This window comes from Xylaria bambusicola, assembly GCF_022495145.1.
Source record: "Xylaria bambusicola strain CBS 139988 unplaced genomic scaffold F5B22scaffold_9, whole genome shotgun sequence".
NCBI classification, from domain to species: Eukaryota; Fungi; Ascomycota; class Sordariomycetes; order Xylariales; family Xylariaceae; genus Xylaria; species Xylaria bambusicola.
In genome coordinates, this window is record NW_025953562.1 from 830,952 (window position 1) to 845,315 (window position 14,364).

Genomic DNA, 14,364 nt, shown 5'->3' on the forward strand with positions numbered 1-14,364 from the left:
TGGCCATAACGGCAGAATTCCCAATGCGGCCAGATGTTTAAACAGAGAGAAAAGTGATAAAGACGGAGAAGGCATTATAGATGAGCATTGATAAATACACGACCTAAAATATAAAACAGACAGCATTGTGGATGGGCTAGACATTGGAGACGAATTGGCTGAGAATTAGAGTCAATTTTATAATCGTAGAATAGTTAAGCATAGAGCTTGTCATGAAAAGTATTCGGTAAGATGCATTTCCAATATCAAATTATAGTATGAGTTATGTCTCAAGCTGCATACATCGTAGCAATCTCGCACTAGAGGGGATGAAACTGCCATGAGCAATATAGCACTAGGACAGAAGTTACCCAAAAGGTGTGGATATAGCTCAATAGTCGGGTATATATGAAGGCAATAGGGCCCTTGAGTGCTAGGAAGGCTAGGAGTCAATATTATTAAGCCCTTACCCATACATTGGGCCTATCTATTACTACCTAGGTGCTGCCTACTTACGATTCAGCTTCACTCTAGAGACACCCACTCATGACAGAAACTCTTTGACTCATAGAAGGAAACTGAAGGATTTCCCTAGAGATTTAGGGCTGGGGGTTGGGGGGGGTTGGGGGGGGAGGATATTGATGTGAGAACTGAAATGGAGATACTGTATAATACTTGTTGCACGAAGGTATTAAAGCCTTCGTGCCTGGGATAGACTATACAGAGTCTCAGTGTAGTACGTAACTGACCATAGTAAACTACGTTCGGTCTTGATGGCCACACGGCTAAGAGTACATGAGGATGCATGAAATGACCCAGAATTTTGTTGCAGCAGGATTCATTTGCTACACAAGGTGACCCCTTCCATGTTCAGATCGTATGACCTCTATTCAGTCTTTGCGGCATCGATTTTTCCTTGAAACTAACGGGTCAGAAAGAGGGTAATCTCAAATTCCTAGCCAGTTTCGATCTCAACTTGGAAGTTGCTCCTTGATTTAGAACTAGACTCCTGCAAGAGAAGTCGATATTAATCAACTAAGTCCGTTTGACACTTTCGAAAGCTTTATTAAAGGGAGATATTTCGTAGTCAGGCGGGCAGGTTGCAATCACCTGCTACAATCGCTAATATGATATATGACTTTCGCAAGATAATAATTGAAAGCGCGAAGTGGAAAGGGACAACAATAGCTCTCTTTGTACTGTACGATAATGCCTCGCCTACAACTACATGCTACTCGGCCAGGGTAACACAACATCGATACTAGGAATTGCAGAGAAGACGTATAGGCCATAGAGCCACCACCGGGTATATAACAACGGCATGTCACCCTTATCCGTCACTAAATTAACTCCTATCGACACATATTTGTTGATATCATTTGAAAGGTGTTGACGATCGCTAGCCTCGCCCTCTTGGAAAGCCGTGAACACATAATCGGGTCCACGACCGCAGACAAAGATGCCATGGTACGGTTCGTGTTCGTCTGGGCTGGGTTCCAGAGCGCCGCCAATCGTACGCACTTGCCCTTGCTTACCGCTGCTGCCACTTCCTCAGCCATATGGCACTGATACTCCTTCGCAAATGAGTTTATGTCGCTATAGTCAATATAGCGACAAACCTTCTCATACAGACGGCTTATACGGTAGCTCGTCTGCTAGGAGCTGAAGATTGCGTCGGACTGGGCCGCTCAGGCTACCTTTACCTACCAAGCATTGGAGATTCTGGAAACCTAGAGGTATCGATGGGAGGTCTAAGCTTCCAGACATGTCCTTGAGTTAGGATACCTCGCCTTGTGATTTCGACGTGTCTAAACCTTCAGCCCTTATTGTACGTCAGACCATTCGTAGATCGCGGTGGTAGGTATCGTTTAATGCCTGCTGTTCCAGGAACTCAGTGACAGTATAATCCCTACCCAACACATGGCTTACGGCCCCACGGCCGTTATACAGTATCTTCGCATTCAGGAGAAACATCGTGAGTATTGAGAGGCTAATGCTAAAGCCCCTTTTTGCAAGCTCGTAGCTGTCGAGGCGAATCGAGTACTGACAACAGTTGGCTATAATTGGCAAGCGATCTAGAGAGTACGATCTCGCCGGGTACCCTTTTGAAAAATTGAGCATAGATATATTGCTCTGGGGATACGCAACATTAGGAACCCGGTTCGAGGGCCTATGCTAACTTACCATGGTAGCCCGTGGCGGTACGGCGGCCTTGTTGGTTCTACCCCCTACTTCGTAACAGCCAGGCCTCCGCTTTATCATTTAAAGTAACGACATAACGCAGCATTATTACCTGCCCATAGGACAACCTAGCACATTGCAGAAGAATTCTTGGGCTGGGATCGAAAGGGGGTTGTGTGAAGAGCTAGATTGTGATACGAGGCTTTCTAGAACGGCAAGAACATAACTCCAATGATTTGTGTTATAGAGTATCCGGATTCATGATTAGCCATTCAAGAGCGGAATCGCGCAGACTATTTGATTATGATACATAATGTCCCTGATGGGAGAATGTCTACCTCATAAGAAGTACGGAAGCAAAGTGTGAGAAGGACAGCGCAGGGGGCGCGCCACCAAAGACTAACGTCAGCATGTATGGCCCCGTCTCCCTTTACAATTTGGGCGGCGGCTTCCGCGGGTTGAGAAGTTTCTCCCACGCACTCATAACCCTGACCTGGAGATCTTCCCTCCCTCGTGGTACTACAAAGGAGAGCCCAAAGGCGCGCCCATTGAACTTGGCATATCCCAAAGGCAGCGTACCAACGGGATATCCTCCAGCGTCATAGATTGTAGCTGACCGTCCCGTAGGCGCACCCATGATAACGTCGATGTCGTATCGTTTCATGGCTGCATCAACGCCGATGTCCCTGGTGTGATTAAGGATAGTACTTTGGTACTCCTCGTATTGCTCAGTCGAAAGCGAGTTCATGTTGGCGACAGTCTTCTCGAGGATGTCTTGACCGGGATTGTCTGTCCAAGTATCATCAGCTATCTGGGGAGTATGGCCTCCGTGTTTTAAAGGGACAGCTTACCCGGCGGCATAGCTTGCTCTGCGTGTTTTTTGTTGAAGTCGATCAGGTCGGACATGGTTCGAACGGTCGGGTCAATGAGACCATCGGTGAATTCCACGAACCCGTGTCCATAGTCATGATCTTGATGACAGTTAGATTCAAACATTCCAATCTCTGAGATATGCTTTGCGAAGTGTATACCTACAGGTGAGAGCTCTCCACATGTCTTGGTCTTCTCCAGTCCATCGTCTAAGATCAATATCACGGTGGATGATAGCACCCGCAGACTCAAGCTTCGACGCCATGGCATTGAACTCAGACATCTAGATTGGACGATTAGCTCATAATGCTGTCGTCCTTGCCTGTGGGCTAGAGGGTCGACTTACGAACTGTTCATTGTACTCATCATTGGGTCTGACAATAGCCGTACCTGGCTGCCATTTCATTGGGTCAAGTAACCCGATTCTAAGGCCTTTGAAGGATTGACCTAGGTATTTAGTATAGTCATCATTGCCAAGAGCAACATTGAGCATGAGGGCAGCATCTTCCGCGCCCTTCACCATCCATCCCACCGAATCCCCGAGGCTATTATATCTCAACAAGCCCGAAGTCAATGTAGGGGTGGGAGATAATCGGATCGAAAATATGGATGCCCTATCGGCTGGCATCATGATGGATCCATCACATTCAGTTCCCACTGCTATAGGCGCCATTCCTGCTGCCACAGCGACAGCACTTCCGGATGAAGAACCTGCTGGACACTGGTCGGGTGCTAAATCAGCACGTGCAACCGCCAGAATGAGGAAGTTATCTGCTTACGCTATGGCCCAGAGGTGTGTCGGTCGGGTCTATTCCCCCATCAACATAGGGTGATTGGGTTTGTCTTGTCACTTAGTTTAGGTCTAATAGATGATATGTGAGGTCTACGTACCCTCCTAGTGTAGACCAGCCGCCCCATACTTGGGTACTTTTCGCATTGGCGAGTTCCTAACACACAGGTTAATCGTGCATTGACTACTTTGAGGGGTGTGGCTCTTACTGAGAGATTGGCTGTCCCAAGGAGGATCATGCCAGCGTCAAGAAGCTGCCACAGGTCAGTAGGGCTAGGTGCAACACAAAGGCACAGTCAAACCGTCTGAATAATATAAGCATTCTGCTTTGCAAACGTGTTCTTGAAGGCAAGGGCTCCACATGTGACTGGGAGGCCGAACGATTTGTCCGTCCACAAATTATCCTGTTGGGTGCTTGGTTATTAAGATCCGACCGGATTGCATAGGGATGAAGAAGCTTGGTACCTTGACTAGGAAGGGAATCCCATGTAAACGACTACGGGGCTTGCCTGCGGCTCTTTCTTGGTCCGACTTGCGTGCACTTTCAAGAACAGTCTGCTCCGGAACAAGCGAAAGAACAGCGTTCAGTCTAGCGCCGTTCTTGTTGTGCTTTTCGACCTGCCCAATATATGCATTGACGAGATCAACGCTTGTTAGACTCCCTTCGTCCAACAATCGGGAAACGTCGGCCAAAGTCGCCGTCAAGGGGTTGAAGCCAGGTCGCTGACGAAGAACTAATTCAAGCGAAGTCTGAGCTCTTGGTCGTCGAAGGGCGAAGAGGAGGTATACTCACCGTTTACTACCCACGCCATGGCCAGTGCACATGAGAGCACAGGGAAAAGCTTTGGGGATCTTGGGAGATTTCTCGATAGACTTCTCATGGATAGATTCATCCTCAGATCATGGCCGTGCTTGTGAGGATTTCTCTTCACCACCTTGGGGCATCGGACTGATCAAGTGCAAGGGATGGGTTGTCGGGGGAAATGCAAGTTCAAAGCTCGAAAGCCTTCTTCGTAGTTAGGCCTACATAGTAGGTAGGTGGCTCCCTTGTACTACAGTACAAGATCAGTACCTCGAGCCTTGAAACCGAAGGGACCCATGTTCCTCCGCCACTCGACATCCCGACATCCCGTTGTAGGCTGTCGGGCGTTTTGACCCCGCTCTTTGTCTCGGAGACCCCCACCAAAATGTGCAGTTCCGCTACACCCGGCATGATCCTACCCGCCACAAGAGCATGAGTGGAATCCTACTGAGCAAGGCAGGAAAAGCAAGGCTTGCAAGAATCCTTTGCACTCTGCTGCACTTTGAAAGCCGCACTTATTGTCAAAAAGAAAAAATAATGTAGACGAAGAGTCTTTGAGCTTTGTCGACTAGACTCGTTGGATTGGCGAGGCGAGTGACAAAAAAGTAGTTACAGCCCCTAAACTCTACTTTTCTAACTAGCTATATAATTCTTAAATAAAATGTTAAAAATACAAATCTTTTACTAAAACACTTAGCAGAGACCAGTTTACTAATGAAGTAATTATTATAATATTTCCTGTTTTACTAGATTGCTTAGGTAACTTCGAACGTTGTAAAGCTAAGGTTGTCATTAGGGTAAGCTGGGTGGGTGTGCCTACTTTTTTGTCACTCGCCTCGATTGGGAAGCCAAACTTGACCAATGTCCCCGATGCCCTCAACGCCCAGGGGGCATAGGGGTTTAAACTATAGTTATTTTTCTGTTGGTACGGCTGTGAAATTAGATAAATGGCCGGAAATCCAGTAACATCTATGTGGTCACCATCTTCCACATCTTAGCCATACTCGTCCATTTCTCGCTGTTGATCACGCAACCATGGCAGACACTCACGGCCAAGTCAGGTTTCTCAGACGGTCGGACAAGTGGACCACTGAGAAACCATTCTTCATGTATTCTCAGCCTGACAGAGATGAAGATCCAGAGAATGTCACCAACCTTGAGTTTCAGACACAACTTCTTGACATTACTGACATCCGTGGTCAAGAGGACGACTTTAAACTCGAGGAATGCGGGTTTAAGGTTGTTCATCACCCACCAGCGCTTGTCGACTTTACTACCCTAGAACATATCAGGGAGTATCAAAAGGATGTTCAATCAGCCCTCGCCACGTTTTTTGACGCTGAACACATTCTAGTTTGGGACTTCAAGGTATTTTCTCCGTCAAATTGGTGACCTTATCTCACTAGACGCTTTCCAGCAACGCAAAACCCACCGAGAGAACAGCGTGTGGAACCTAAACAACCAGCTGGAAATTGATACCACTATCAAAGGTACGTAAGAGGTGCAATGAGCTTTCCATATGCTAACCCGACTTCAGAAGCTCACAATGGTAGAATGGCCTTCTCGCGATGAACAGCCCTGTACATATGATTGACTTCAAATTCGACAGATTACACATTCGTCAGTGGGCCAATTATGATAAAGAATCAGCTTATCAAGAACGATCTTGAGAGATATTTACGACCGGGGTACCGCTTCCGCATGGTAAAGTATGCAGCTGCAGTTTGGAAAAGCTTTACATGTTTCACATGGGCTAATGGTATTCAAAAGCTTCTGGAGAAGTCTTTTGCCTGTTGCCGAGGACCAGCCTTTGACCCTCTGCGACTTCAGGTCTATTGAACCAGCTGATGTAGTAGCCTGTGACCGAATCCGTCCGGATCGCAGTGGCGAATCCTTCTACTTGCACCATAACCCAAATCAGAAATGGTAAGACCACATAGGTACATCGGTCTGACTGGCCTACTAACTTCGATTGACTTTGCTCGATTTAGGTACTATCTCAACTCAATGACTCGTGACGAGGCCTGGGTCTTCGTGACCTACGATTCTGCAGCGGGAAATCAGGCTAGATGTGAGTCCAAAATGTTGAAAATAGATTGATTCCTTGGCACATAGTTCTGCTGGACTTCGGAGATTGACATTTGTGTGTAGTTTGTCCACATTCATCGTTCCTCTCTCCTGAAAAGGACATCAGCCTGACGACTCGGTACAGCGTAGAGACGCGCGCGATTGTTATTACGAAGCTCTAGCATGGGGCATTCCCTGGCCTGTATTTTGAACATCAATTTTGCTTCGATCGCTAGGTCACTCTGTAGCCTAACAGTGGTGCTGGTGCAGAATGTTAATTTCTGAGGTTCTTGACTGTAAACTGTACGTAGTGTTGTGAGACGAATCAAATTCTCAAGGAGTACAAGGTAGAAGGAAGCGAGTCACTATTTTCCCAGATAGGTAATAGCGGCCAGTCAAACCAGATTCTACAAGAGAAATATGATAATGCAGTTACTTAAATGACACTCATTGGATATGCTACTTGTTATCTAGCCGTTACAGATCCAATATAACCAATAGAGGTTCAAACGCCGATACTTCTCATGTGAAGAGACAAAATTGCATCCTACCTAGTACAGGGGAACGCATCACACGCCATTCCTCTCGGGCCCGAGCATTAATTATAAGAAGCCACTCTTGCCCTGTTTTGAAAAGAGTTCAGACTTCAACCTGAGTGATTTCACCGCTCTTGAATCCTTTTTCCAAAATTTCTGCTCAAAACATTCATCAAACCGCAACGAGATCTATATCGTTTCACACAAACACAATGTTACCAGCTCCGCCCACAACCCTATCCCAAATGTCTTCGTTTGCCGAAGTGCCAGCCTTTCAATTTGATAAAGGCGGGAGCAATGTTCTCGCTCATCACGAACTATCCGATGGAGACGTTCGAGATCGACCTTGGAAGCAGAATTTCGTCGTGCAACCCGCCTCGCACGGAGACCAAGTCATGGTCGGTGTCCACCCAGGACTGATGTACTTTGCCGACTCGGGCGATGCTGGAGCTTAGCCAGCGCGGCACCCCCGGCCATTATTGAATCTGCGGGACTGCCTGTCTATGATGATGTTGGTAGATGGATCCCGGCAGATCGAGGTCATTGGATATTTCGCGGGAGGATCTAGGAGCAGGGGACACGGTCGTTTTTGGAATGCAACACACTACGCCGCTGTACGCTCATTAATCTCAATACAATTATAGCCAGAAGGCAAATTATTTCTTTCGTTAGAGTGCCTCTAGCTGGGCACACATGTGATCCCTATGTAATCTACACAAAGGATCTTGAACGTAGCATTCGCTGAAAGGGCAGCGGGTGAGTTGACTAGTACTCACGCGAAGGCTGATGGCTCTATTCCGAGACTGCATCAAAAGCCATGGAAAATACAACATCGCCGCCGCCTTTTTCTCCTACCACACCGCCTTTTTGAATTCATGTCAGATCATGTGGTATAAGCAGGCTGGCCGATGTTGAAATATCCTCGGGCTTGAAGTACCTAGTCCACGACGAACATGTGGTGTCATTGACGTCGGCTGTAGCAGGGTCGATAAGCACAGAGCATGATTATTGCCTCTCTACGTCCCTGCAGCTGCCTGGCATATGCGTGCATTCACAATCGTCTTGCCTTCATTCGCTGCAAGTGACAAGAGGTTGTCATGAGGCCACACACAATCAACCTCGCTTAGCCTTGAGTGAGGCTTACGCATATTGCTCAGTGTGGTGTCGAGTGTCTCCAACTTTCCAGCTTCCAAGGATCCCAGCGTCCAGGAAGTGCGCCTAACCAGATTAAGAACTAGGGAGGCTCTGCAACAGTCTCCTCGTCTCCGTTCTTGGTTCGCGGGCCACGCAGCGCTAGTAGGTAGGCGAGGTAGGCACCCATGGGGAATACCCCGGGCCCAGCATATTTGGGGTATTTTGAGTCCTCCCAGGTACCTCTAGATGTATTCGGTACTTGAGCTGTTGGGCATCTAAAAGTGCATTTTATCCTAGACCATAGAACCACCTATCAGCCGTAGTAGCAACGAGTGTCAATCATCTTAGCATCGTTTCGACAAATGAATGCCACAGATGGCTTATCAGGTCGTCTCTACCGACAGGTAAACACCGAAAAGCTCTCTATCCTTGGACACTTCCTCAACACGATAGCCGAAACCGATTACACCGCAAGTGGTTCATTCCTTCATGGCTACCGCTGAAACGCGGGAAGAGTTCGAAAGCCGACGCGGTAGCAGCGGCGGTTCATCGGTCTCGTCAAGAGAGCTGTAAGCTCACCTAGCTTCTACTCGCCAGTCTCGAACACTAATATGTGAGAGGCAAATAGTTCAAAAGATGGGAGAGATGAGAGGACAGCGGTGGACAACATTTCCAGGACCACTTATGCGAATCGTTGGGCTAGAGCCCTCGAGCGATGTGAAAAAACGCTCAATAAGACCGATTACGAAACAGTAGTTCGATATGACTCCCCCGAGAAACTCATTAAAGGTCTAGAGGAGCTTCAACGGGAGAACGCGGCAAAGTCCGAGGCCAAACAGACTCTTTTATCCAGACTTGTCGATCAAATCCGCCCAACCCAGAGCTCAATTAAGAAGCTGCTCGCAATTTTCATTGCTGCAATGATGCCTAATGCAGTGACGTCGACGTTGGCATTCGGACTGTTGTACCTTTGTGTCAAAGTAAGCTGACAAACTCATGCTCTTATCGAAGCTGACCTTGTCAACAATGCTATACTAATGCCGGCCAAAAGCTTTGTAGGGACGGCACCAACGCATCAAGGAGCTTGGAGAGCATGATCGCCAAAATCAAACGGCGCTTGTCTCTCATGGCAAGATACTCGAATGGCATTTCTTCCGATGAAAATGACGAGATCTGCCTCACTTTCATTGATGTTTTTGAGGATCTCATTCTACTATGGAGCCATTTCGTGAAGTACACGCGCGACCACCCACCACAGAGTAAGTCTATCTCATCTTGAACAAGAAGAAGCAATTAACGCTAACGAAGTCAAGCCAACCTATTTCAGAAAGATCAACCTAATCTTGAAAAACTGTTTCAAGAAACTCTCTGTCGCATAGACGACTCCATCAACTACCTAGGTCGCTTGCGTGAGCTAGGGGTAAACGTCATCGAATCACATCTTCAAAGGACCGATCTTGAACCACGAGCGTTGGCTGCAACAGCTTCTTTTCCAATCTATCTGCTACCCGAAGAGAGAACAGAATATTTTGTTGGGCATGTTGACCTCTTGGCTACTATGCACCGATATTTCAAGGATGCTGACAGCGAGAAAGATCCCTTGAGGATTTACTCACTCTGTGGTATTGGTGGTGTCGGCAAAACCGAAATAGCAGTTAGATATGCCAAAATGCATCTCGACGAGTTCAACGCCATCTTCTGGGTCAATGCCGAGTCTAAGGGACACTTGCAACAAGGCTTCACAAAAATTGCCTTGGCGCTTGGTCTTCCTGATGTGAAAATTGATGGTGATCCCGATCATCATTTGACTTTGGTTCATCAGTGGCTAAGGGAAACCGGTGAGTACACATTGTTGCGGTTTGAATCTGTGCTAACTTCCCCGAGACAAAAGCTGGCTTTTGATCTTCGACAATATGGAGAAATACGCTCAAATACAGAGATTTCTTCCGTTTGGATGCCAAGGCTCGCTCATCGTCACCTCACGTTACCCTGCACAAGCAAAATTGTGTCGCAGGAGGCTCGGAATGGTTGAGCCCCTATCGTCCTCAGATTCCGAAACCTTGTTTCTGAGGCTGTTGCACGAGCTTCCGAATGTAGTAGAAGAGGGCCAAGAAGTCACCAGTATCGTTTCTACTATGTCAGTGGAAGAGAAAACAGCCATCGACTATCTCCTTGCCCAGCTGGACGGCCTTGTACTTGGAATTCAACAGATTGTCGCACTGATCAAACATCAGCAGCTAGAGGATGATATTTCAAGGTTTGCTGGAAAGTATCGACGGCGGCCGCATAATATCCAAGCCAACTCATCTGCTATCGCCGGTCATACGCTTGCTACACTTTGGGAAATGAGCTTCGCAGAGGCACGCAAGAATAAACACTCTTTCATGCTCTTGGGAATTATCTCTTGCCTTCAGCCGGACGAAATCCCGGAGGCTATCTTCAATTCGTCGATTGCGGAGGGAGATCTCTCATTCTGTGCCGATGAAGATGAGTTAGTAGTGTCCTCGTTCTACCTACAGTCATCATTACTAATTCAAGATAGCTTAGACGATGCGATTGAGGCTCTAAGGGAGCTGTCTCTAATAGATCGACGAAGAGACAAGCTGAGTATCCATCGACTTGTCCAGACTGCGTTTCTGTTCCAGATAGATCTGTCTCAAGATGAGAGGCAGCGGATCTTCGACTCTGCATCAAGTCTCGTTGACCATGCATTCCCTGCGAGGAAGAAAGGTCATCATATGTATAACGAGTGGACAGCATGCCAAACGTATATTCATCATGCAACCTCCCTCGCCACCTTGTATGCTTGGCTCAAGCGAGCCGGCCATGCTGTTGTTGCGCCACAAACATTTCAACATCTTATGCCTGCTTGTGTATGGTACGTAAGCATTCGTGTTGTCCGGTCCTAAATATATAGTGGATCACTGCTGAACCCCCGAAAACAGGCACCTATACGAGTGTGGCTCTGAACGCGAAGGTCTAGAGATGTTTGACATAGCGATCAATTCATCTAGCGACAAAGATAGCCTTGATTATGCGCAGCTGCTGAATTCCGCCATGAGCAACTATTTCAAATTGAATGAAATTGGTAATGCGAGAAGGGTGTTGGAGGAAAGCTGTGCTATACGCGAACGACTACTGCCGCCTGACAGTGAGGAACTTGCAGCAACATACGGCAACTTCGGTTCCGTAGAATTCGCCGAAGGACACCTCGACACCGCTCTGGATTACTACCGCCGAGCCCAGGCAATACGTACCGGTCGCCCAGGCGTAGAAGCAATGTTAGGTTTGGTTCATTTGTGTATTGGACGTGTGCTTTTTGCAAAAGGCGACGTCGAAAACGCTCTTCGTGAATACAAGCTGTGCGAGGAGCTCTATGCGCCGTTTGGACCGGAGCACTATCTACAAGTAAGGTACGCATACCTGGTAGTCTTTCGACACATGTCATGTTGAGAAACCCCTCTGGATCTCAAGGTGCTTGAGCTTACGAAACGCTATAGAATCAACTTCACATGGGGTGGTACGGAGTTGGGCAGGGGGAACTACGAAGCTGCTCGTCAACGCCTGACGCATGCACTTCGTATTTCGCTAAAGCAGACACCGAGTGATATGAAATTAGCAGCTACGTACTTCAAGCTTGGTTGCATCGAGACGGAGCTGAAGAACTATTATGAAGCAATGTAAGACTCCATTTCACCATTCAGCGCCTCTGATGGAAACAGTAAAGTGTGTACACGAAGGATTCGATAGACTAAGACGTATCTAGGGATGCACTTAGCAAAGGTCTCAAGATCGCGAGACTACATGGGGAAGATGGCAGCGGAGAAGCTGCCCGTATTCTTCGAAGGCAAGCTCTGGTTCTAGAAAGGTGCCCAGAATCGCCGGAAGTCCTTGCGCTAGCAGATATGCAGGACCCTGAGCACTTGCGAGGTGAAGCTGAGGCTATTCTGCGAAAGTTACGACAGGGCAAGGAATTCGATGAGGGTGATGATGAAGATAAACTGTTTGATAGCCTAGTTAATCCATTTAATAGATAAGAAAGGCAAATGAAAAGGCAAATGAAGTGAGACTTATGCTCGACTTGTTTCTGTCATCCGCTCTTGTCCGATGAGGATTACAAGATATCAAAGTGACTAGTTATTAGTGTAATTAAAAGCTAAACCAGGTAGTTGAACTTTCTATTGAAATTAAAATGCTACCTTGAGCCCAAGGCTGAGAAAGCCTAATACGCTCCACCTTACATACCTTACATAGGAACGCCTGATGCCCAACTTTGGGGTTGATTTCGGGGCTAGAACACCGCCACCCAAGTTTGCGTTTCCCATGTACCTACCCGACTGCGCAATTCCCGCTCTGTATAAATTGGAGAAGGTGACACAACACCTTGGTACTTGCACTTTGTAATTCTTAGTATCTTGCACTGTCCCCAAGCACTCTACCTACTTATAGTTGCCATTGGTATTATTGGCAGCAGATGATGCAGCTAAACGAAGTTGAAGTCCCAATCTTCACAATACATCGCGATGCTACTACAGAACAAAGGTTACTATATCGTCACTGCCTATACTGGTTTGACAATCATTTGGAAGACCAGCTCTCAATAGAAAGTAGCTACTTGCTTAACACTCTCAGCCCGATTCTCGGGAGTGAAGGCAAGGTCGACGCCAAATCTGTTCGGAAACTGATTCACTGGATCGCTCTTCTGGCCTGCTCTGCGGATAATAGCAGTTTCCTTGGCAGAATCGCTCAAGAGCTTCAACAAGCCCATGGGCTAGCGTCTGATGATGATGAGAATCTGACGAGCTGTTGCCAGTCCATATTCCTCATATGTGGCTGGGTTACACTGCTTTACAAGTCTAGACCGCCACAGACTCCCAAAACGATTTCAATGTATCCGTCCTCAATGAACCTAGTCTCTACGAGGTTTAGGAGTCAACCAGTGTATCCAAGCTCTGCTGCGATCGACGACGAGTTGAAAGCGCTCTCGTTTCCACAGCTCCTGGCGTGCTTTGGGCAGCGAGCTCCACGCCAACACTCAGTAACTCCTGTTGCCGACTCCAGGTCCTCCGTCGGCACCAAGGCCTCGATTACCGCTTCGAATGTGTTCTTCTCAAATCTGAGATTGGTTGGGAAAGTGAAGCTAGAGTGGGTAGACTCCTCAGTGCAGCACCTGGACTTTGACGAACGAACGCGCGTTCTCAAGCTATTTAAGCACCCAGTATACTGCGCTCTTATATGTTTGTCGTCGCCGGACTCGACAGACTTCTTGAACAGGTATGACGACTACCAGACAAACTTGAGAACAGAAGTACTGACACGGAGAAGTCTTATCAGCCATGAAAAGGACACCGATAGTGGGTTGTCGCAAAATGACGATGATCAAGTCGTGGATAGACCCTTTGATAACTTCTGTCGAGAAATTTTAATAACCTTCGGCATAATCTTCAGCCAGGATCGAAACTCCCGGAGAGCGGCACGGGCCTTGCTTCGAGATACATGGCCAAAAGATGTAGCATCTGACCGTATACTGCAGAGTATGTGCGGGAAAGGCTCCAAAGGGTGGCACCACCACCCCCTTTTCGATTATCTCGCATCGCCTCCCTTGCGGGCCAACTATTCGATCGGTGTTAGTTTCCCGATGCTTGGGCATAAGCTCCTTCACATCAATGAGTTCATGGACTCTCAGAGCCCTAATGATTTCAGCACGCTTTTCTACGATCGGAGAGACCACCTGCGCTATTGGACTTTCATTTGTCTTCTCGGCTTCGGGGTCGCATCTATAGGGCTTGGGTTTTTACAAGTCCTGCTTGGGACTGCACAGGTTGTTTTAGCTTCGCGTGTATGACTATGTACGTAGGTGCTTTTCTGTGACAAGGGCGAGGTGTGGAAGTGGTTTGCGTAAGAGCATCTTGGCTAAAACTACAGCTAAAAAAGGGGGGGGGGGGGGGGGGGGGGGGGGGAAAAATTTTTGATTACCAAAAGAAATATCAAATAAGAAAATAAAT

The 14,364-nt window shown here is 47.5% G+C and overlaps 4 protein-coding genes across 4 annotated transcripts; 3 read left to right on the top strand and 1 right to left on the bottom strand.

Annotated features, from left to right (window-relative positions):
• Nucleotides 1-2,330: 2,330 nt before the first annotated feature.
• On the bottom strand, nt 2,331-4,943 carry F5B22DRAFT_596803 (amidase signature domain-containing protein). The gene is made up of 10 exons (XM_047974269.1): nt 4,614-4,943; nt 4,286-4,554; nt 4,123-4,224; nt 4,030-4,074; nt 3,922-3,977; nt 3,810-3,873; nt 3,377-3,751; nt 3,196-3,313; nt 3,012-3,131; nt 2,331-2,949 (listed from the first exon to the last, which is right to left on the bottom strand). The coding sequence occupies exons 1-10, from the start codon at nt 4,711-4,713 to the stop codon at nt 2,591-2,593; spliced, it is 1,608 nt and encodes a 535-aa protein (XP_047833448.1). The 5' UTR covers nt 4,714-4,943; the 3' UTR covers nt 2,331-2,590.
• A 322-nt stretch (nt 4,944-5,265) lies between these two features.
• Nucleotides 5,266-7,122, top strand: F5B22DRAFT_596809 (uncharacterized protein). Its single transcript, XM_047974270.1, has 7 exons — nt 5,266-5,990; nt 6,040-6,112; nt 6,160-6,171; nt 6,232-6,331; nt 6,393-6,548; nt 6,614-6,693; nt 6,774-7,122. Exons 1-7 carry the CDS (start codon nt 5,658-5,660, stop codon nt 6,869-6,871), a joined length of 852 nt encoding a protein of 283 aa, XP_047833449.1. The 5' UTR covers nt 5,266-5,657; the 3' UTR covers nt 6,872-7,122.
• A 1,726-nt stretch (nt 7,123-8,848) lies between these two features.
• On the top strand, nt 8,849-12,396 carry F5B22DRAFT_644163 (uncharacterized protein; the record flags this gene model as incomplete). Its single annotated transcript, XM_047978385.1, has 9 exons — nt 8,849-8,928; nt 8,988-9,339; nt 9,411-9,618; nt 9,673-10,197; nt 10,244-10,850; nt 10,902-11,237; nt 11,305-11,772; nt 11,860-12,039; nt 12,126-12,396. 9 exons carry the CDS (start codon nt 8,849-8,851, stop codon nt 12,394-12,396), a joined length of 3,027 nt encoding a protein of 1,008 aa, XP_047833450.1.
• Nucleotides 12,367-14,298, top strand: F5B22DRAFT_572924 (uncharacterized protein). The gene has a single exon (XM_047973179.1). It carries the CDS (start codon nt 12,834-12,836, stop codon nt 14,202-14,204), a length of 1,371 nt encoding a protein of 456 aa, XP_047833451.1. The 5' UTR covers nt 12,367-12,833; the 3' UTR covers nt 14,205-14,298.
• Nucleotides 14,299-14,364: the final 66 nt, after the last annotated feature.